Source organism: Capricornis sumatraensis, chromosome 7 (assembly GCF_032405125.1).
Source record: "Capricornis sumatraensis isolate serow.1 chromosome 7, serow.2, whole genome shotgun sequence".
NCBI classification, from domain to species: Eukaryota; Metazoa; Chordata; class Mammalia; order Artiodactyla; family Bovidae; genus Capricornis; species Capricornis sumatraensis.
In genome coordinates this window covers 71,872,796-71,891,738 of record NC_091075.1, presented here as the reverse complement: position 1 = coordinate 71,891,738, position 18,943 = coordinate 71,872,796, and the positions used below count along the sequence as shown (strand labels likewise).

At 37.9% G+C, this 18,943-nt stretch overlaps 2 protein-coding genes across 24 annotated transcripts in view; one reads left to right on the top strand and one right to left on the bottom strand.

Annotated features, from left to right (window-relative positions):
• The window catches only part of LNX1 (ligand of numb-protein X 1), a 193,134-nt gene extending 184,144 nt beyond the window's left edge, over positions 1–8,990 (top strand). For both annotated transcript variants that reach the window (XM_068974863.1, XM_068974864.1), the window contains 3 exons: positions 282–510; positions 7,862–8,020; positions 8,425–8,990. In XM_068974863.1, the coding sequence (XP_068830964.1) occupies positions 282–510; positions 7,862–8,020; positions 8,425–8,560 (524 nt within the window). In that variant the 3' untranslated portion in view covers positions 8,561–8,990. The remainder of the gene's footprint in view (positions 1–281; positions 511–7,861; positions 8,021–8,424) is intronic.
• Positions 7,042–18,943, bottom strand: part of FIP1L1 (factor interacting with PAPOLA and CPSF1) — a 78,304-nt gene continuing 66,402 nt past the window's right edge. For all 22 annotated transcript variants that reach the window (XM_068974865.1, XM_068974867.1, XM_068974866.1 and 19 more), the window contains 2 exons: positions 11,059–11,196; positions 7,042–10,275 (listed from right to left, as the gene is read on the bottom strand). In XM_068974865.1, coding sequence (XP_068830966.1) covers positions 10,128–10,275; positions 11,059–11,196 — 286 coding nt within the window. In that variant the 3' untranslated portion in view covers positions 7,042–10,127. The remainder of the gene's footprint in view (positions 10,276–11,058; positions 11,197–18,943) is intronic.

Here is an 18,943-nt window from a genome sequence, read left to right as displayed (position 1 = left end):
CCCTCTCCCTTCTGTCTTCCCCCATTTCCCCCCATTCTAAAGGCAAGAGCCAAATACCAACACGTACGTTTAGAAACCGCCCCCCGCCCCACACAAATTTATCAACACCTTGCAACATGCACACTGCTCACAATTTGCTATGTGAGAACCAACCTCACGTCACCGGGGTGTCCTTTGCCCTCACGTTTCCGCATCCCAGTCGCCCTGCCCCTTAATCCTCTCCAGCAGAAGTTCCCATTTGTAGCCTCACCAAGAATGGCTTCTGCTTCTCTGGCCCCTAGGTGATATTTTGTTGAATGTGAATGGGATTGAACTGACCGAGGTCAGCCGGAGTGAGGCAGTTGGTGTATTGAAAAGCACGTCCTCCTCAGTGGTACTGAAAGCTTTGGAAGTCAAAGAGTATGAGCCCCAGGAAGATGACAGCAGCCTGGCAGCCCTGGACTCTGACCACGACACAGCCCCACCCAGCGACTGGTTCCCCTCATGGGTCATGTGGCTGGAATTACCGCGGTGAGTTCCAATGTGACATCCTTGGGGAGGTATGGGAGGAAACAATTATAGTTCGTAGACCACTGTTTCACTCTCGAGCTGATTCAGGGCAGTAACAATCTTAATGAGACCCATGTGTGATTGTGGGTCTATTTGAAATAATTCGTCTTCCCTTTTGTAACTGAAAACACAGTAATCCTCAGGCAGGAATGAAAGCTTGAATATGGGCACTCCTGTTGAGGAGCTTACAGGGCTGCCATGTACAGTGGTGTGGGTCATACATGCAGCAGGAAGCCCAGCCAACTGGGAGAAGGAGCTTGTGTTCACACACCCTGGAGCCATGGGAAGGTCCCCTTTTCCGAATTGGCTAGCGGCAGCGCTGGGAACTTGCAGAGGCAAAACTCTTCCATGGCTTCCCCTCTCCAGCTTTTGGGTGGCGCTGGCTAGACACAAAGCGACGCAGCAGCACATTTTCCTTTTGCCCGGATGCTGGGGCATGTGCTGATTGAGGGTCTGGCTCAGATCACCTCTCCTTAGTTCCTACTCTTGTAAAGTTCTTGTGTAAGCCTTCAGGAAGTGGCTGCATTGTCATTCCAGTGAGACGTCACTACAGCCTTATAGGGAAGCCAGTTAAGTGTTTTAGAAGTTCAGGAAAAGATTTGGGAGCAACCTTGCTCAGGGCTAGATACAGAAATCAAACATTCACAGGACAGATAAACTTGAGGTTTGCTCACCTGCATCAGAGTGTGAACTCTTGGCCTACGAGAAGGATCGCCTTAAAAATCCCAAATGTGTGATTTCAGTGTTAAACATGGGTGTTGCTGATGACAACATGCTGGCAGAGGATTAAATGAATGAAAGTAGGATGTTTGGTTTGAGTACATTTGCGGGGTGGGAATAGGTTGGCCTCTAATTTTTAAATGAGGTTTTAAAAAACAACCTTATCTTAAATACAAACCGGGATTCCTTTTTGAGCCTTCACTTGATAAAATCTTTTTTACAATGAGTACGTTTTAGGTTGAAAATTGAGCATTGAGTTTAAAAATCTTTAAAAATGTAAAAACTGAGCCTAAGTGGAAGAGAGTATTAAAGTTATATTTAAAAAAATCTAAGCCTGCAGTCTGCTAAAATAGATCATTTTTAAGTATATTTGTTCTTGAAAGCTATGTCATACAACTGAAGTTCCTTGTTCATTCATGTAAAGCAGAACAAATGTGAGATGTTTTTTTAGTCCAAATACAACCAAGTGAATGGCTTTCTCTCCCTCTACCTTTTGCCTCTGACCTTGGCACAGCACTCCCCCGCTTGTTTTTTGTGGCACCGCTGGCAGGAGCTTAGTTCCTCCACCAGGGATCGAACACACCCCGCTTGCAGTGGAACTGCAGAGTTCTGATCACTGGACGACCAGGAAGGTCCCTTCCCTGCTCTTGCCAGAAGTCTAACCTGAGTTTTGCTCATTTCCTTTAAGAATAGAAAGCATGAAATGACAACACTGGTTTGCTGTCGCCCTGGCAATTCTTGTTTTCCTTCATCCACGTATCTCCTTGCAGTCACGTAATAAGCAAAGTGAACATACACAGGCACCAAAGGCTAACAGAGTGACCCTCTGAAAGTGACTCTCCCAGCCCTTGCCCTTCAGATCTGCTCAACAGCGGTCACCAGTTCCTTGTGTAATATTTTAGGGAGTGTCGATGTCAGAGGTTGGTAAACTTTTTCTGAAAAGGGCCAGAGTGTAGGTTTGGAGGGTCTGTCTGTCTCTGTTGCCTCTATTCATTTCTGCTGTTGTGCAAAAGCAGCCATAAACAGTAAATGCTCAACACATAAATGAATAGGTATGGCTGGTTATTTATAACATTGGGTGTTGGGCTAGGCTGTAGTTTGCTGACCCCTGGTCTAGGTACAGATGTACACACACACAGTGGTAACACACAATGTGCTATACCATACTTTTTAAAATCTACAAATATACACTGGTATCATTTCACATCAGGACACATCAGCTTGCCTCTTCTCCACGGCTGAGAGTATTCTCTTGTATAGATGTGCTATACTGATTCAGCCAGTCCTATCGGTAGTGGACACTTAGGTTGTTTCCCTCTTGGCTTTCACAAACAATGCTGAGAAAAGATTTCATAAGGTACAGTGATACTCACTGTAGTATTGTCATGCCCACTACCGGTAAGAACTGGTTAAAGAAATCATGCTGCATCTGTACAGCCCTGTGACAGGTTACTTGGTTATGAAACTATCTCATCACCTCTTTTTGGACTTTGTAGGTGATGCATCACTGTTGACTTGCACGGAGTGGTGATGTGGAGAAATGAGGTCCGTCTCATTTCTTTACTTCCCCATGTGGCTTGCTCTTTGCATCTAACATTCAAGATAAATGTTCTGTTATCTGGGTTCTTCTTTTCAGGGAGTTCAGACGTGTATTTGCCATCTTTTTCTTTTGTATCCTTTCACTTGAATCATTGTCATCTGTTCACTTTCATTCTACTTTCTTTCTTTGAGCACCTCTTCATACTCCAAAGTTTCCAGCCATTCATCTTTGCTTTTGTAGGCACTTATATATTTGTTTTTTCTCTTCCACTTCTTTCTTCTCAACCCTTTCCCTCTCATCTTGTCTTTTACTGACCCCTTGGAATCTTGTGTTTCTGCCTTAAGAGCTGTTGTTTCAGGAATATTTTAAATTCATAGGAAAAGGGCTGGTGTTATACATTTCCTTGTCTGTAGCGGCAGTTCTTTTCTGATTTTTCTGGTGAGTTGTTTTTCGTCTGTTACTGTTTTTACTGCTACTTTCCATCTTTTTTTTTTTTTTTAATAATGTATCTCTACTGGTTGAGCTAAATTTTTCCTGGAGTGGCTAGTTGCTGGAATTTTATAATCAAAAGAAGAAACCAGGACCATCTTCCAGGTGGTAGAAACATCTCTTTATGACAAGAGTTGTGTGTTTTACTTCTCCCAAGCCAATTAAGATCTGCCTTGCAGGGCCACTCACTCACAGTACACATCCTTCCCCCACCCTACCACCAGGACAGGCTGCTAATTCCTGCATTTCCAGCCATGCATCCTGTGTGGGTTATCTGTTTGGGTTTTCATTGCCTCACTCATGCCCTTCTTCTTGGCCAAACTGGGTCTGGTGCTGTCTGCGGAATGGCATTCTGCACATCAGAGGGGCACTCACCATGGGCTCAGGGCGCTGCAGGCTTAGTTTGCAAGCCCCTGGTGTAGGCAGCCTCACTTCCATCTACAATCTGACTTTCACTGCCTTTGGTGGCTCTCCTTCAGTTTTAACATGGAGTTCTCATTTGTTTCCATGATCCCTAGTTGGCGTTCTAGTAATTTTTGAAAGCAAAAGGGTTAACAGTCTGCACTCTGACATTTAGAGGTGTGGTTCTTTTTGGGAGTCCTTAAAATTCAGTCATGCTCTTGCAAGTCTTCTCCAGCAGAATTAAAAAGCATCAGTTCTTCAGTGCTCAGCCTTCTTCATGCCTTCATATCCATACGTGACTACTGGAGAAGCTACAGCTTTGACTATATGGACCTTTGTCAGAAAAGTGATGTCTTTGCTTTCTAATATGCTGTCTAGGTTTGTCATAGCTTTCCTTTCGAGGAGCAAATGCCTTTTAATTTCATGGCTGCAGTCACTGCAGTGATTTTGGAGCCCAAGAAAATAAAATCTGTCACTGTTTCCATTGTTTCCCCATCTATTTGCCATAAAGTGAAGGGACAGGAAGCCATGAATTTCATTTTTAAATGTTGAGTTTTAAACCAGCTTTTTCACTCTCCTCTTTCACTCTTTAGTTCCTCTTTGGTTTCTGCCATTAGGGTGGTGTCATTTGCATATATGAGGTTACTGGTATTTCTTTTAGCAATCTTTTTTTTTTTTAATTTTTAATTGGAGGCTAATATTGTGGTGCTTTTTGTTCTTTTGGCAATCTTGATTTCCACTTGTGCTTCATCCAGCTTGGCATTTCACATGACGTACTCTACACATAAGTTAAATAAATAGGGTGACAATATACAGCCTTGACGTACTTCCTTTCCCAACTTTGAACCAGTCTGTTTTTTCATGTCTAAGTGTTGCTTCTTGTCCTGCATATAGGTTTCTCAGGAGGCAGGTAAGGTGGTCTGATTATTCCCAACTCTAAGAATTTTCCACTTTGTTGTGATCTACACAGTCAAAGGCTTTAGTGCAGTCAATGAAACAGAAGATTTTTTGCAATTCCCTTGCTTTTTCAATGATCCAAAAGATGTTGGCAATCTGATCTCTGGTTCCTCTGTCTTTTCTAAATTCAGCTTGTACCTCTGCAAGTTCGTGGTTCACAAACTGCTGAAGTCTAGCTTGAAGGATTTTGAGCATTACGTTGCTAGCATGTGAAATGAGTGCAATTATACGGTAGTCTGAACATTCTTTGACATTGTCTTTCTTTGGGATTGGAATGAAAACTGACCTTTTCAGTCCTGTGGCCACTGCTGAGTTTTTCAAACTTAATGGCATATTGAGTGTAGAACTTCATCAGCATCATCTTTTAGGATTTTAAATAGCTCAGTTGGAATTCCATCACCTCCATAGCTTTGTTCTAAGTAATGCTTCCTAAGGCCCACTTGACTTCACACTCCAGGACGTCTGGCTCTAGGTGAGTGACCATACCATTGTGGTTAACCAGGTCATTAAGGCCTTTTGTATAGTTCTGTGTATTCTTGCCACCTGTTCTTAATCTCTTCTGCTAGATCCTTGCAGTTTCCAGTTCTTTACTGTGCACATCTTTGCATGAAATGTTCCCTTAATATCTCCAATTTTCTTGGAGAGATCTCTAGACTTTCCCATCCTATTGTTTTCCTCTATTTCTTTTCATTTTTCACTTAAGAAGGGTTTCTTATCTCTCCTTGTTATTCTCAGGAACTCTGCATTCAGTTGGGTATGTCTTTCTCTTTCACCTTTCACTTCTCTTCTTTTTTCAGCTATTTTCCAGGCCTCATCCGACAACCACTTTGCCTTCCTGTGTTTTTCTTGGGGATGTAAAACTCCATGACTCCTGTAAGGTGAACCTACTAACATCAAGTCTTACTGTGAAATACAGCAGATAACATCCTGTACGATGTTATGAATCTCTGACCATAGTTCTTCAGGCATTCTGTCACCAGATCTAATCATTATTCTTTGCACTATGCTAAATCTTCACCAGTGAACCAGTGAAGTAGCTCAGTTGTGTCCACCTCTTTGCAATACCATGGACTGTAGCCTACCAGGCTCCTCCATCCATGGCATTTTCCAGGCAAGAGTACTGGAGTGGGTTGCCATTTCCTTCTCCACAAATCTTCACAACTAGGCCTAAGAGAACTGAGAATAGGAAAAAAGCTCACATTTAAATTTCGATTTTAAATTAACTTAATTTCTCAAGGGTATATCCTCAACATTGATCAAGACAGCTGCCACATTTCCCAGTAGAGAGTGAAGTAATTCAACTTAAGAAAAAAATGCCCTAAAACTTACTCAGTCCCAACTGACCAAGATCTGACTCTGAGAGTTTAACATAGTGAGTTCTCACTACTATAATGAAATAAACACTTAACTGAAGGAAAGCACTTAATGAAATAAAATTAGTAACACTGAAATTCCCTTGAATAAAGCTACACAGGGCAGGGGTTTCACCTGTTTTGTTCACTGATATATACCAAGTGCTCAGAGCATGGTATACCCATATCAAAACAAGAGTCTGAGAAAAAAGACACACTTGTGACTTAACGTTATGCTGAAAATTTTCTACTGGTACATAAAAATTTTAGATGGTTATTTGTATAGCGTGTCCACATGGGATAAAAAATATTCAATAAGAGTCAAGGTGATACTTAATGAAAAAACAGTCAAAAAGATGAGAAATACTTAAGTTTCTGAGTACTGCTCTTTGTACCCGTTCATATATTTTAAAGAATATAGAGATATATTTGGTCATAACCTTGGATAAGAAGCACCCACCTGCTTTCCCCCAAGTACTGGCATAGGTGAGAACGTAAGTGCTCTGGGGTTTGGGGAACAATACCTGCTATGAACATGAGCTGTTAGGGTGCCACTGTGTAAAACTCCAAGACTCCTGTAAGGTGCACCTACTAACATCAAGTCTTACTGTGAAATACAGCAGATAAACATTTTACAGTAAAAACATGGTTGTTTCATGTAATGAAATCAATACTTTTCAGCCGTCATTTCAGTGAAACTGATTACTGTAAATGCTCTATGATGACAGATACAAAACAAAAAAACTGAGTTGAATTTTAGTACTACATTTTAAAATTACCCATCAAACCCAAATCTTATTTTACTTCAAATGGGAGTCGAAATGCCAAGAAAAAGTTGTTACATTAATTAGCAAGGTCGGTAACAATAACCAATTTTATCACTTAAAACATTTCATAAGAGTTTTTTAATTGGTTTCTCAAAAATCAGTTAATATTTTAATGTACAGTTTATAAACAAAATCACCGTATCTTGATTTTTACCAACATGAAAATGCTAATTTCCTTTCAAAACAGTTCCTGGCCTGGGGATTCTGGAGTCAAATCCAGCTCCTGATATACCTGTCATAATTGCAACACAGTTTTGTACTTAGCTTGCATCTATGTTAACACTGATCTAATTGCCACTGAATAATAAAGGAACAGCTTCCTCAATATAGTTTTCTATTTTAGCTGAAGGTTCTACTCATTTACAGAAGACCTGTGGTCATTCTCCTATTCCTACTGTAACTTGTTATTCAGTTTACCGCTGGTTTTTTTCCCCCTTCGATACGAATCATTCTTATTATCTTTAAATATACCTCAATCTCCACTCACTATATTATGTGGCCTGCATGCTTCTCTATAACCTATCAAATAAGTAGAACTATGTATAAACTGATTAAGTCAAAATAATACTTCAGGAAATGCATTAATTACAGTTATGTTTACATTTTTTCAGATTAACCATTTATTCAGACTTTCCTTCATTAAAAATTATTTATATCCCTAATAAAAAAAATGGTACTGTAAGTATGCTTGAATGTGGTTCATCAGTAAAGATTTAGGCATAACTTTTTAATATAAATTGAGGGGTTAAATCTTCAAGGGGAAAATGAATCTTTCCTAGTAGACATATAAACAGAATGTAATAAATAGATGGCCTCATTTTTTAAAGGGTGTTTAGAAAAGATAAGTTCAATGAGAAAAAGCCAGCTTTTTAGCACAAAGGTTACTAGGCTATGACGATTTTGAGTGAGACCCATCGCGTGTTATTAACCCTAATAATGCCAATAAAGGGAATGGGAGATGAACCACAGTAATTACTATGAGTTCAAATTAACTGTGGATTTACATTGATTTTGTTCTATTTAAGGTACCTGTATAACTGTAAAGATGTTATATTACGAAGAAATACAGCTGGAAGTCTAGGCTTCTGCATCGTAGGAGGTTATGAAGAATACAATGGAAACAAACCCTTTTTTATCAAATCCATTGTTGAAGGAACACCAGCATACAATGATGGAAGAATTAGGTAATAATAATGACTGCTTAACAAAACACTTATATTCAAAGATTCTGGTTTTTATGTGCAAAAGCTTGGCCCCATTTGAAATAAGGCATATATTTATTATGCCTATTTTTATTGGTCATAAATTTTAAACATTTATGTAGCATTCCATTCCCAAGAAATCCAAAATTAAGTTATTCTTGATTGCATACAGCAACTTCCGCTACTTTTAGAATTCTTCCTAAAACAAGATGAATAATACAATTTGATAGAATTTAAGTGATGGATGTGGGGAGAATCTTAGTTAGAAGTAATATAATCAAAACTGACAAGCATAGCAAAAACGAGGACCACCAGAAAAATTGCATTAACTTCAGCTATGGCTCAGAATGTTAATCATATACCTTGTTTATTTATTTACTTTTTAGATGTGGTGATATTCTTCTGGCTGTCAATGGTAGAAGTACAACAGGAATGATACATGCCTGCTTGGCAAGGATGCTAAAAGAACTTAAAGGAAAAATAACTCTCACCATTGCTTCTTGGCCTGGCACTTTTTTATAGAATGAATGATGGGTTATAGAAAAATAGGAAATCACAAGTAAGCTAAGTTGAAACAATGTATTTATCTTGTCAATTTTTTTTTTTTTAATTTGAAGGCTATACTGTAAAAATACTAAACTTTAACATCAGGAAAAGTAGGATCTAATGAAAGCAAATTACACCTCAGAAAATATAATTCTCAAAATATAAAATTTTTATTCAGTGTGGAACATTTCTCATTACTCCACAGCTTTAAGATTAAATTTTCTACTCACTATAAAGCTCTTCAACAGCTGACATGGTTTGTATGCTCCCACTGAATTCAAATCATACAGTTTAATTAAAATTTGGTATGTGCTGAGGTCTGTAAAGCATTCATTATGGGCATTTTAAAAACAATTTCCAGACACGGGATTATAAAAGTGCACTGCTGAAAAGTGTTCATCAAATGAGAAATAAATATTTTTTAAAAATTATATAGCTGTCCTTTAGTATGTGATACTAAGTACATTTCTATCATCACTATTTAAAAGTTCCTAGTAATTCATTCTTTTAAAACCATGTTGTTACCTTCACTGACAAACACTTCCTATGGATTATCCCTAAAAATGCTCACAGAATTTTGTAAACTTGTATTTTCTTAAATGTTACAGAAAATGACTAAAGCTCTTGTCATTTATTTTCATTCACAATATAGCTAGTAACTATAAAAACCCGACATGCTGCTCAACCAATAAGCCTTGAAAAAGCATCAAGAAAAGGCCAAACCACTTTGACCCTGGTTTGGCTCACAGAAGATGGCAGTGAGGCAATTCAAATTTTTGTCACAGTGATAAGTATTTGTCCATGTGCCTGCTCTCTAGAAACTACAAGTTATTTTAGAGGCAACCCAAATGCCATTAGATTTTATTACTGTGGATATAAAACTTCCCCATTTAGTTTCACCATAAACCCAAATTTAGAACACTGAAAACCTGCTATAAAAAAGCTGTGATATCAAAACTGAGTAAGAGTTCTTTAATATGCAAAACCACAGTGCCACAGCAGTGATGAGAAAAAACTAGTTTTAATCTCAATACGCAGAGGTACCTTTTGATGCCTTTTGCAGTGCAACTTCATAAGAGACTGGTATTTGATTAAGTCAAGAAAACCAGCCAAGACCTCTTCTGCGGGGGCTGGCCCACTCTCTTGCCCCGAAAGTGTACTGCTTGCTCGATAAATCTTGCCTGCTTGAGCTGTAAAAAAGAGAAAGAAAGAAAGAAAACCGGCCAAGAGGGAACCTTGACTTTTATCAGAGATTGTGTATTTACACAGCTAAACAGAGCTCTCTAAATTCTCTGCTGAGTAACTCATTCACATTACTTTCTTCCATACAAAGTCATTACTGCCTTTTTATTTTTTAAATATTACAAGACAAAAATTTTAATTTAACATGAAAAACTCACTCTTTTATTTTGGAAGAGAAAATTAACTTTTCATACTAACAGAACAAGATGAAAGGCAAGTTTCTTAAACATTATCCAGAAAAATAACAAGATTTACAGTATCTACTTCTGGCACTACTATACACAGAAGGCCATGACCACGCCTATTCTGCAGGTGTAGCTTCAGTGCTCTCCTGTTCAGGGGCAGGCTCACTGCCAGCTTCTTTTCCTTCTTTGCTTCTTTTAGATTTTTTGTGCTTGTGTCTCCTATGACTGTCTCCTTCTTCACTTTCATGGCGACGTCTACTATTGCTGAAGGAAGAAAGAAAGGCATATTTTTCTTAAAAATGTTTACCTACAGAAGTAGTGACAAATCAGCCCACTTTAGGTAAATTCTTGGGAGAGCAATGGGTTTTAAATAACCTAATACTTTTTTTCTCAAATACATTTTGGAGAGTAATCACATTTTATGAGACTTCTATGCTGGGATTATACTTACATTTAATGCTCACCTTCACTGTTGTTATACTAGAACAGTAAGGCCCACATACTTTAGATTATGAGACTGACATAATGCCCACTGTGCCGAGAGGGCCAGTAGGGACCATATACTGTATTCTAAAAGAATAATTACAAATTAGAAACTAAAGTACTAAATCATAACAGGAAATACTTTCTAGAGTTGATTTTATGCAAACAATACACATTAAAAATGTAATGCTTTTTTTTGAGACTAAGGGCCCTGAATGTTTTTTGATTAAACTGAACATTGCTTTGTTTAATAATATTTACTACTAAAAACTGATTCATGACAAATTCCCTCCTGCTCAACAAGATAATATAGTAAGTTTAATTTTCATATATATATTTTTCATTTCATGCTAATTTTGGCTTATGGGTATTAAACATAATCTTGTTAGATTTCAAGGTCTTTGTTGAAATCTGTAAAAGAACCAACTATTTTAACAGATTATTCTTGATCTTCTAATTAGGAACACATACATGCTCTAGTGGTTACTGGCAATGTCTGCTTCTACTTCCTGAAGTCAAATCAATTTGCCTGGCTTCAAACTGATTCACTATTAAAGAGCAAACCTTCGAGAGGACTTGTGTCTGGTTTCCTCTTTCTCTCTGTGTCGTCTTTCTCTGTGTCGTTCTTCTTTCTCCCGACTTGCTCTGTGGCGCTCATAGCCTCTTTCTGCATACTCCCTGTATCTGTATCGTTCTTCATCACTGAAACAGAATAGAAACAAGTATTCTTGGCAGCTGGACTGTTGATTCTGAACGACTTCAAATTATAAAAGAGGTGACATAAGTCCAGAAGTTCCCACGTTAGCACCTTAAACAGAACAGGTACAAAGTATGTGTCTGCTGAACTGAGAAGAAAACAATGCTGCTCCCAAATTAGTACTAGATCTAATACAATACAAAATATACAGTAATTATACATTATGTTAAAGGACCAAGTTTTTTCTATGCTTTCAGTTGTTACAGGGAAGAAATTTTACATAAACAATGCTGTTTTTCTTCAAAAATTGGGAGCTGAAACTGATTTAAATTTTAATTTGCAGCTTCCCTTGTGGCTCAGCTGGTAAAGAAACTGCCTGCAATGCGGGAGACCTGGGCTTGATCCCTGGGTTGGGAAGATCCCCTGGAGAAGGGAACGGCTACCCACTCCAGTATTCTGGCCTGGAGAACTCCATGGACTGTAGTTTATGGGGTCACAAAGAGTTGGACATGACTGAGTGACTTTCACTTTCACTTTATTTTAGTTTTTAGAATTAAAAGAATGTTTGCTTATCTCAGATTTCCAACCAAAACTCTTATATTTATAAAACCTTAGGTAGACAGTTAAAATTCTAAGAACATTATTAAAAATATTTGGCTTTCAAATACAGATACGGTTCTTAAGATTTTGAATCACATAAAAAGATATTCATCTAAAGAAGCAGTACAAACATTAAGAACAGTGTGACACCAAAGCAACTTCCACAAGATCCACAAAATGCAGGCTGAAAACTGCCTGTGTACACTTGAATTCCGACATCCTGATAACACTACTACTGTGTGTGTGTCACTGGGGGTGGGATGGAGAGGTGGCCATGGGAATAACTTCAAATCCATATTAAGCTGCACCTCCATTTTCTGATCTTGGAGAAAATGGACTAAGGAAACTGGGACTGATGGCTACTGTTACCAGCATAATCATCTTTACATACCTCCTGAGACCTCTCTTCAGGTCCTTTTGTGAAAACAGAGATATACTCTGTTTTTTTCTTAATCCTTCAGGTCTTTTTATTTAGCATACAAGCCAACATTCTCTACAGCCTAATATCAGTAAACTCTTTTAGAATGAATAAAAGTATCTTTTGGAACACTGTGTGCTAAAGAGCTATGGTTTCTAGAAATATTCTGTGTAATACAAATTATTAAATTAGTAATTTGTACACAGCATCAAGATGCTAAGGAATCTTAGAGAGTAACAGGAAACAATCAGGTGGAAGTATAAGCCATATAAAAACCAATCAACCTAATTGTCTCTTAGCAACAGTGATAATTCAGGAGTACTGTACCTAATGCCAAGTCATATTGCTGACCAAGTTGTTATTGCCTGTGATACATTTTTATTTTTAAAAGTATTCATATATGCAGACATATATAGATATATATATGCACACACACACACACGAAAATAATTTTTTTCTAATCATAAATATGTACTTGGTATTGGGAAAATGGAAATGTGCCACCAGAAAGGTAATGCACTATGTCCGGAAGTGGGAAGTAGCAAGAGCAGTCTGGGCAGAGCAGGCCCCAGGGGAATCCTGACTCTGCTATGGTCCAAGGTTAAGTAACTTAACCTCTCTACTCAGTTATCTCACCTGTAAAACTGGCAACAGTCTTTTTCAGGGTTGTTGCAGAACTGATAATAGTATTTATAAAGTGTGTCTGGAACAAGAGTAGGCCCTCAACAAACATCCACTAACATGCAGGTTCATTATCTTCATTAAATTTAATGCTAAAGTTTTCAGAAGCAGAACCCTTTTTGTAAACGTAACTGACTAATAAAGTTTCTAAAAGGAGAATAAACTTGCACCTACCTACCATGACAAATATTAGCATTAATGTTATCCTCCTTAAAAATGAGGTTCTTGGGGACTTTCTTGATGGTCCAGCGATTAAGAATCCACCTTGCAATGCACGGTACGTGTGTTCAATTCCTGGTCCAGGAAGATCTCACCTGCCACAGGGCAACTAAGCCCCACCGCTCTAAAGCCTGTGCTCCACACCAAGAGAAGCCACTGCAACAAGAGGCCCATGCGCCAACTGCCCATGCACAGCAACAAAGAGCCCGCGCACCACAAGGAGGACCCAGTGCAGCCAAAAATAAATGAAGCTCTTTGTAATGATTCCAACTAGATTTACATAAAAATAACTAAAGTCAATTATCTCACAATTTGTCATTTCTAACCTCTTCCCCTCTCACCCTGCCACCAATTTTTATTAGATTTGAGCCAGATTCTGAAAGCAAGCCAAACGGTCTTCTGATGAGACCGTTCCCACAGATGGTGGAAGATTTGGTCTCATACTCAAAATATAAAGACCCCTTCTCCGATAAGCAGCTGCAGCACAAAGGTTTTTCTGGGCCTGGAAATCATTAGAGCTCATTTCAAACACCCTAGAATGACCAGCCTTCCCTCTGGCCCACAATTAAGCAGCCTAAAAAACACGTTGAAACTTGTCTGTAATTTTCCTAACAATAACTCTGTAATTTGTAACACAGCACATACTACATGCCACATTGCTAGAATGTCAGTCTTGAAGAAACACAGCCTTCACTTACACTTTGCTTGGACTTTCCAGAGATCACTATTGCTGGGATAATTCAGAACACCACAAAATTCTTCCACCTCTTTTCCCCTCTCTGGCCTTGAACTTTTAGTCAGATTTAGGTAAACATTACCCCTGATGCCCTACAGCTAGCAACCTGAAAATCAAATGTGGTTTAACGATTAACACTTTTTAGCATCAATAAAAATTGAGTAGAATCTGTGCATCGGTGTGCCTGAAATTAAACTCAAAGTATTTTATAAACATTGTATTATTCATGCAAAGTAAACTTACATGAGCTCTAGCAAAGCAATTCATTTTAGACTTCTTTCCTATTAAGTTTTGAATTACGTTCCTTACCTTGTGAACATGTACATTCAAGAGATAACAGTACTATCTCGAATATATTAATTTTAACTACATTCGAAACAATTCAACTTTCTGGAAAGTAGTGCCCTTGATTTAACAGAATTTGTGCACTTTTTTGACTAAAGTTAACAGCACATTTCCCACAACACAAACTTGAAACATACACTACACACACAGATACAAACATATGTATGGACCCATACCTTCACTTATTTAGTCAATAAAATTTTACCAGGTGCCTACAATATATAAGTCATATTATTAGCACGTATTAGAGAAAAAAGATTAATAAATCTTACTGAGTTTCTTTCTGCACTTTTTTTTTTTACACAACCTTTAAACTTCCAACCACAGTCCTAGTTAAGGTGACAATTATTATATGGTTAATCTGTAACGACAGTGTATGAGTAATTCTGTATCCTCAGCACACAACTTTGTCCCTGGCATATAACGGGGATTCAAAGAATGTCAGTTAATGAATGAAAGAATTAATCTGATTCCCCATGACCTCTAAAAGAAGAAAGAAAAAACAAAAATCAAGTACAGAAAAATAAGAAAAACAGAAGGCAATAGAATTTTTAAACTACCAAATTCCAAGACTAGAAATGATTTTAAGTAATATCTCAACCATATTTCCAGTAGATACCATGGTTCTACTGTTGGTTTAATTTCTCTATGCTTCCATTCTCTCACCTGACAAGTTAAAATTTAGGCTAGATAATCCTCAAGAACCTTTCTGGATTAAGAAGTATATGATTACATGATCACACCTAACAAAACAAATGTTGTCTGAATCAGGCATATGCTCACATCCTGAACTGAAACATTGCTTCATCTCACCAAGCAACATCCGGAAAACTGTGTACCTGTGTATCTTATGCATAAAAGTAGCTGGTAAAACAAGAAAAAGTTATCTTAAACATATTTCATTCTACATTGTAAAGGTACCTCAATGGATATCTTAATTAGAAAGATGTTCATATTAATGCCTTGACAGTGATAAAGGGTGATTTTTAACCATTTCAAAACCTATCTAGCTAGCACAGTTTCACCAAGTTTTCAAGATCTTTTTTTCTCTATTGTATTCACCTCCCTGATACGTGTATGTCATTTTATTCACCGACATATTCATTATGTGCCAGGCATAATGGACAAAGGGGTGAGAACAGAGAGATGAAAAATGGCAGTCAATGCCCTCAAAGAGGCTTACTAACAAAGACATGCTCTAAAGAAAATACATGAAGTGCTTAGGGAATATGTGAAGGAATAATTAAATTCTTTCTTTCAGGTTCAGAGGAGCTCACGGAAGACAAATGTGAGCAGAACCTTGAAGAATCAGTAAAAATTTGTCAGGCAGTAAAGGATAGGAATAACATGAAGGAAGGAGGTATTAAGACTATGAGGATTTCCAGATGTACAACTAGTTCACTATAGATAGAGCATGCAGTATATTGGCTTGGGAGAGAATTGGGGTTAAAATATAGAAGGGTGCACTGGACTTGTGACTTATGGGTCATAAAAAGAATTTTGAATTCCTTCTTTCAGCTAGCAATAAATGAGTTCTTTCCAATGGCACAAAGTTTTAGGGAATCAATTTCCATACCCTGAACTTCCATATTTATTCTTTCCTAAATGTGCTTAGTCATTCAGTCATGTCCAACTCTTGGCAACCCGATGGACTGTAGCCTGCCAGGTTCCTCTCCATGGGGTTCTCCAGGCAAGAATAATGGAGTGAGTAGCTACTGCCATCTCTAATTCCTTCCTAAATATGGAGTGCCTAATGATACACCTGCAGGTAAAACATCACACCATTTCTCCAGTTAATCTCTTCTCCATCATGTTCCTGATCTTTTACAAAAGAAAGGCATTCTTTTCAACAATTTTCTACAGTACATTATTGGCTCAGGGTATAAAAACCATCACGGCATCAATAAGATCTAAGTTAAAAATATTTGTGTCAGTAAGACCAATCTTATTTCAGAAACCATAAAGTTTTTATAGGGCTTTAGGCCTTTATCTCTTATATATCCTTCTGTTACAAAGTATGAAGTAAGAAATGGAGTATTTTGGCCTGTGTCGTGAGACATTCTAACTTCAGATATACTGCAGAGGAGTATGGTGGGAGTCCTGAGAATTTTCCCTGAACTAGTAAAAAAAATAAATAAATAAATCAAAATTTCCTTCTAAAGGAAAGCAAAACAGCGTTGGGGAGACAGCACCTTATTTCGAGTTCTGTGACTATTTTATCTTAGACAAGGGATATGGACTAACTCATTTAACAGAACAAGAAAAATGAAGTCAGACTTTTCCCCCACAGAAATTGGGTATAATGTGGCTGGCTGGCTTGCCAATAAATAGGAGCTGTATTTCATGAATTATTTGGTAGCTATTTTCCATAAATGGAATGGGGGAACTTGCAGCTCCAGGTTTGCATGAAAATAAATATAAAAGTACACATAAAGGTGTTCCATTAATTTTTAAAGACATTTTGGAAAAGATATACTAAAATTAACAGTATTTCAATTTTCCTAACCCTTGAAAAAGGAGACTGAAAAAGTTGGCTTAAAGCTCAACATTCAGAAAACGAAGATCATGGCATCCAGTCCCATCACTTCATGGGAAATAGATGGGGAAACAGTGTCAGACTTTATTTTTTGGGGCTCCAAAATCACTGCAGATGGTGACTGCAGCCATGAAATTAAAAGACGCTTACTTCTTGGAAGAAAAATTATGACCAATCTAGACAGTATATGGAAAAGCAGAGACATTACTTTGCCGACTAAGGTCCGTCTAGTCAAGGCTATGGTTTTTCCAGTGGTCATGTATGGATGTGAGAGTTGGACTGTGAAGAAGGCTGAGCGCTGAAGAATTGATGCTTTTGAACTGTGGTGCTGGAGAAGACTCTTGAGAGTCCCTTGGACTGCAAGGAGATCCAACCAGTCCATTCTAAAGGAGATCAGCCCTGGGTGTTCTTTGGAAGGAATGATGCTGAAGCTGAAACTCCAGTACTTTGGCCACCTCGTGCAAAGAGTTGACTCACTGGAAAAGACTCTGAGCTGGACACAACTGAGCGACTGAACTGAACTGAACCCTTTCTAAGCATACTAAGTTGAACAGGGTACCTCTAACATGAAGAGTATTAAATATAATTTGTAGTCTTCTGGTAAGTCTTGGTAAAGTCCTTTTGATATTCCAAGAAACTCAGAACACTGAAAACTTTGGAAACAGGATCTTTCTGGATGTAATCATCAAGGCAAGATTAGGTTATACTGGATCTGGCTGTGCCCTAATCCAAAGACTGATATCCTTATAAGAACAGGGAAACTTGTATGCAGACAGAGAGAGGAGAATGCTGTGTGAAGACAGAGATAAAAATTGGAGTTAAGCATCAAGGGATACCAAGGACAGCTAACAACAACCAGAAGGTACGAGAGGGGCAGGGAACAAATTCTCTCTCAAAGCCTCCAGACCTGTGAGAGCAAACTTCTGTTGTTCTAGGCTACCAGTCTGTGGTACTTTTATTGTTACACTGAGTAACAATTGGGTGATTTCTAATTCTTTGCTTTTAAGAAAACTGAGCCATGAGCTTATGGATTCTTAAAAGTAATTTCTGATGATATGTAAATTGTATAATTTTGACATATCACTAAATCTTAAAGTGCTCAAACAACAGCGACAGAGCCACAACAAAATTCCATTAATTCTTATTTACATATTTCATGTGAACAAGGTTTGTCAGGGCTTACATCTATACAATAAAGAAAGAAAGAAATATAATACTGGCAAAGCCTTTTTTCCCCCTAACAATAGTAACATTCATTTATGGATACAAACATTAATTAAGAGATGGGCAGAAGCTCTTTCATCACACTAAGGAATGTAGCTCCAGTAAATTATTTTCAGAATTTGCATTATATTTATATATAGAAATAAATCATGATAACCAACATGAGAAAAAAAATTTTAAATACTTAATAGGAAATGGCACCCCACTCCAGTACTCTTGCCTAGAAAATTCCATGGATGGAGGACCTGGTGGGCTACAGTCCATGGAGTTGCAAGAGTCGGACACGACTGAGTGACTTCACTTTTACTTTACTATGGTCATTACATTTTTAATACATTAACTTACATAGGTATGTTGCAGGGTAAATAGGATGGATAATTAAAAATACTTTCTCATAATAAAAATACTTTACATTAGAATAAAATTCTTTTGGGACATGGTTCAGAAATAAGAATTCAAGCACAAAAAGAAACCCAGAGTTTCCAACTGTTAAAGAGAGCTTGCTTATACATTTTAAAAAGATGGATAATGATGTTTAACAAATCACTGTAGTATCCTTAATCCACTGGATATGTTCAAAAGAATAACAGTAACTTTCAAAATTATGATACTTATAACAGGCTGGAAATTTTATCTACGTGGTTGGTTGGTTGGTTTAGTTGCTAAGTTGACCCCATGGACTGCAGCCTGCCTGGCTCCTCTGGTCAGGGAATTCTCCAGGCAAGAATACTGGAGTGGGTTGTCATTTCCTTCTCTAGGGGACCATCCCAACTTGAATCAAACCCGGATCTCCTGCATTGCAGGCAGATTCTTTACCAATTAGCCAAACGTTTATACTTAAAATGAAAAATTTCATGTGGCAAGTGGGGGTATGACATTTTCAAAACTGTTTTAAGGAAGAAATGAACAAAGAAATTTGGACAGTGTTGCTTTAGATAGTGGGAAGTCCTTAAGAATTACACGACAGCCTTGATGCTTTTAAAATGGCTATCC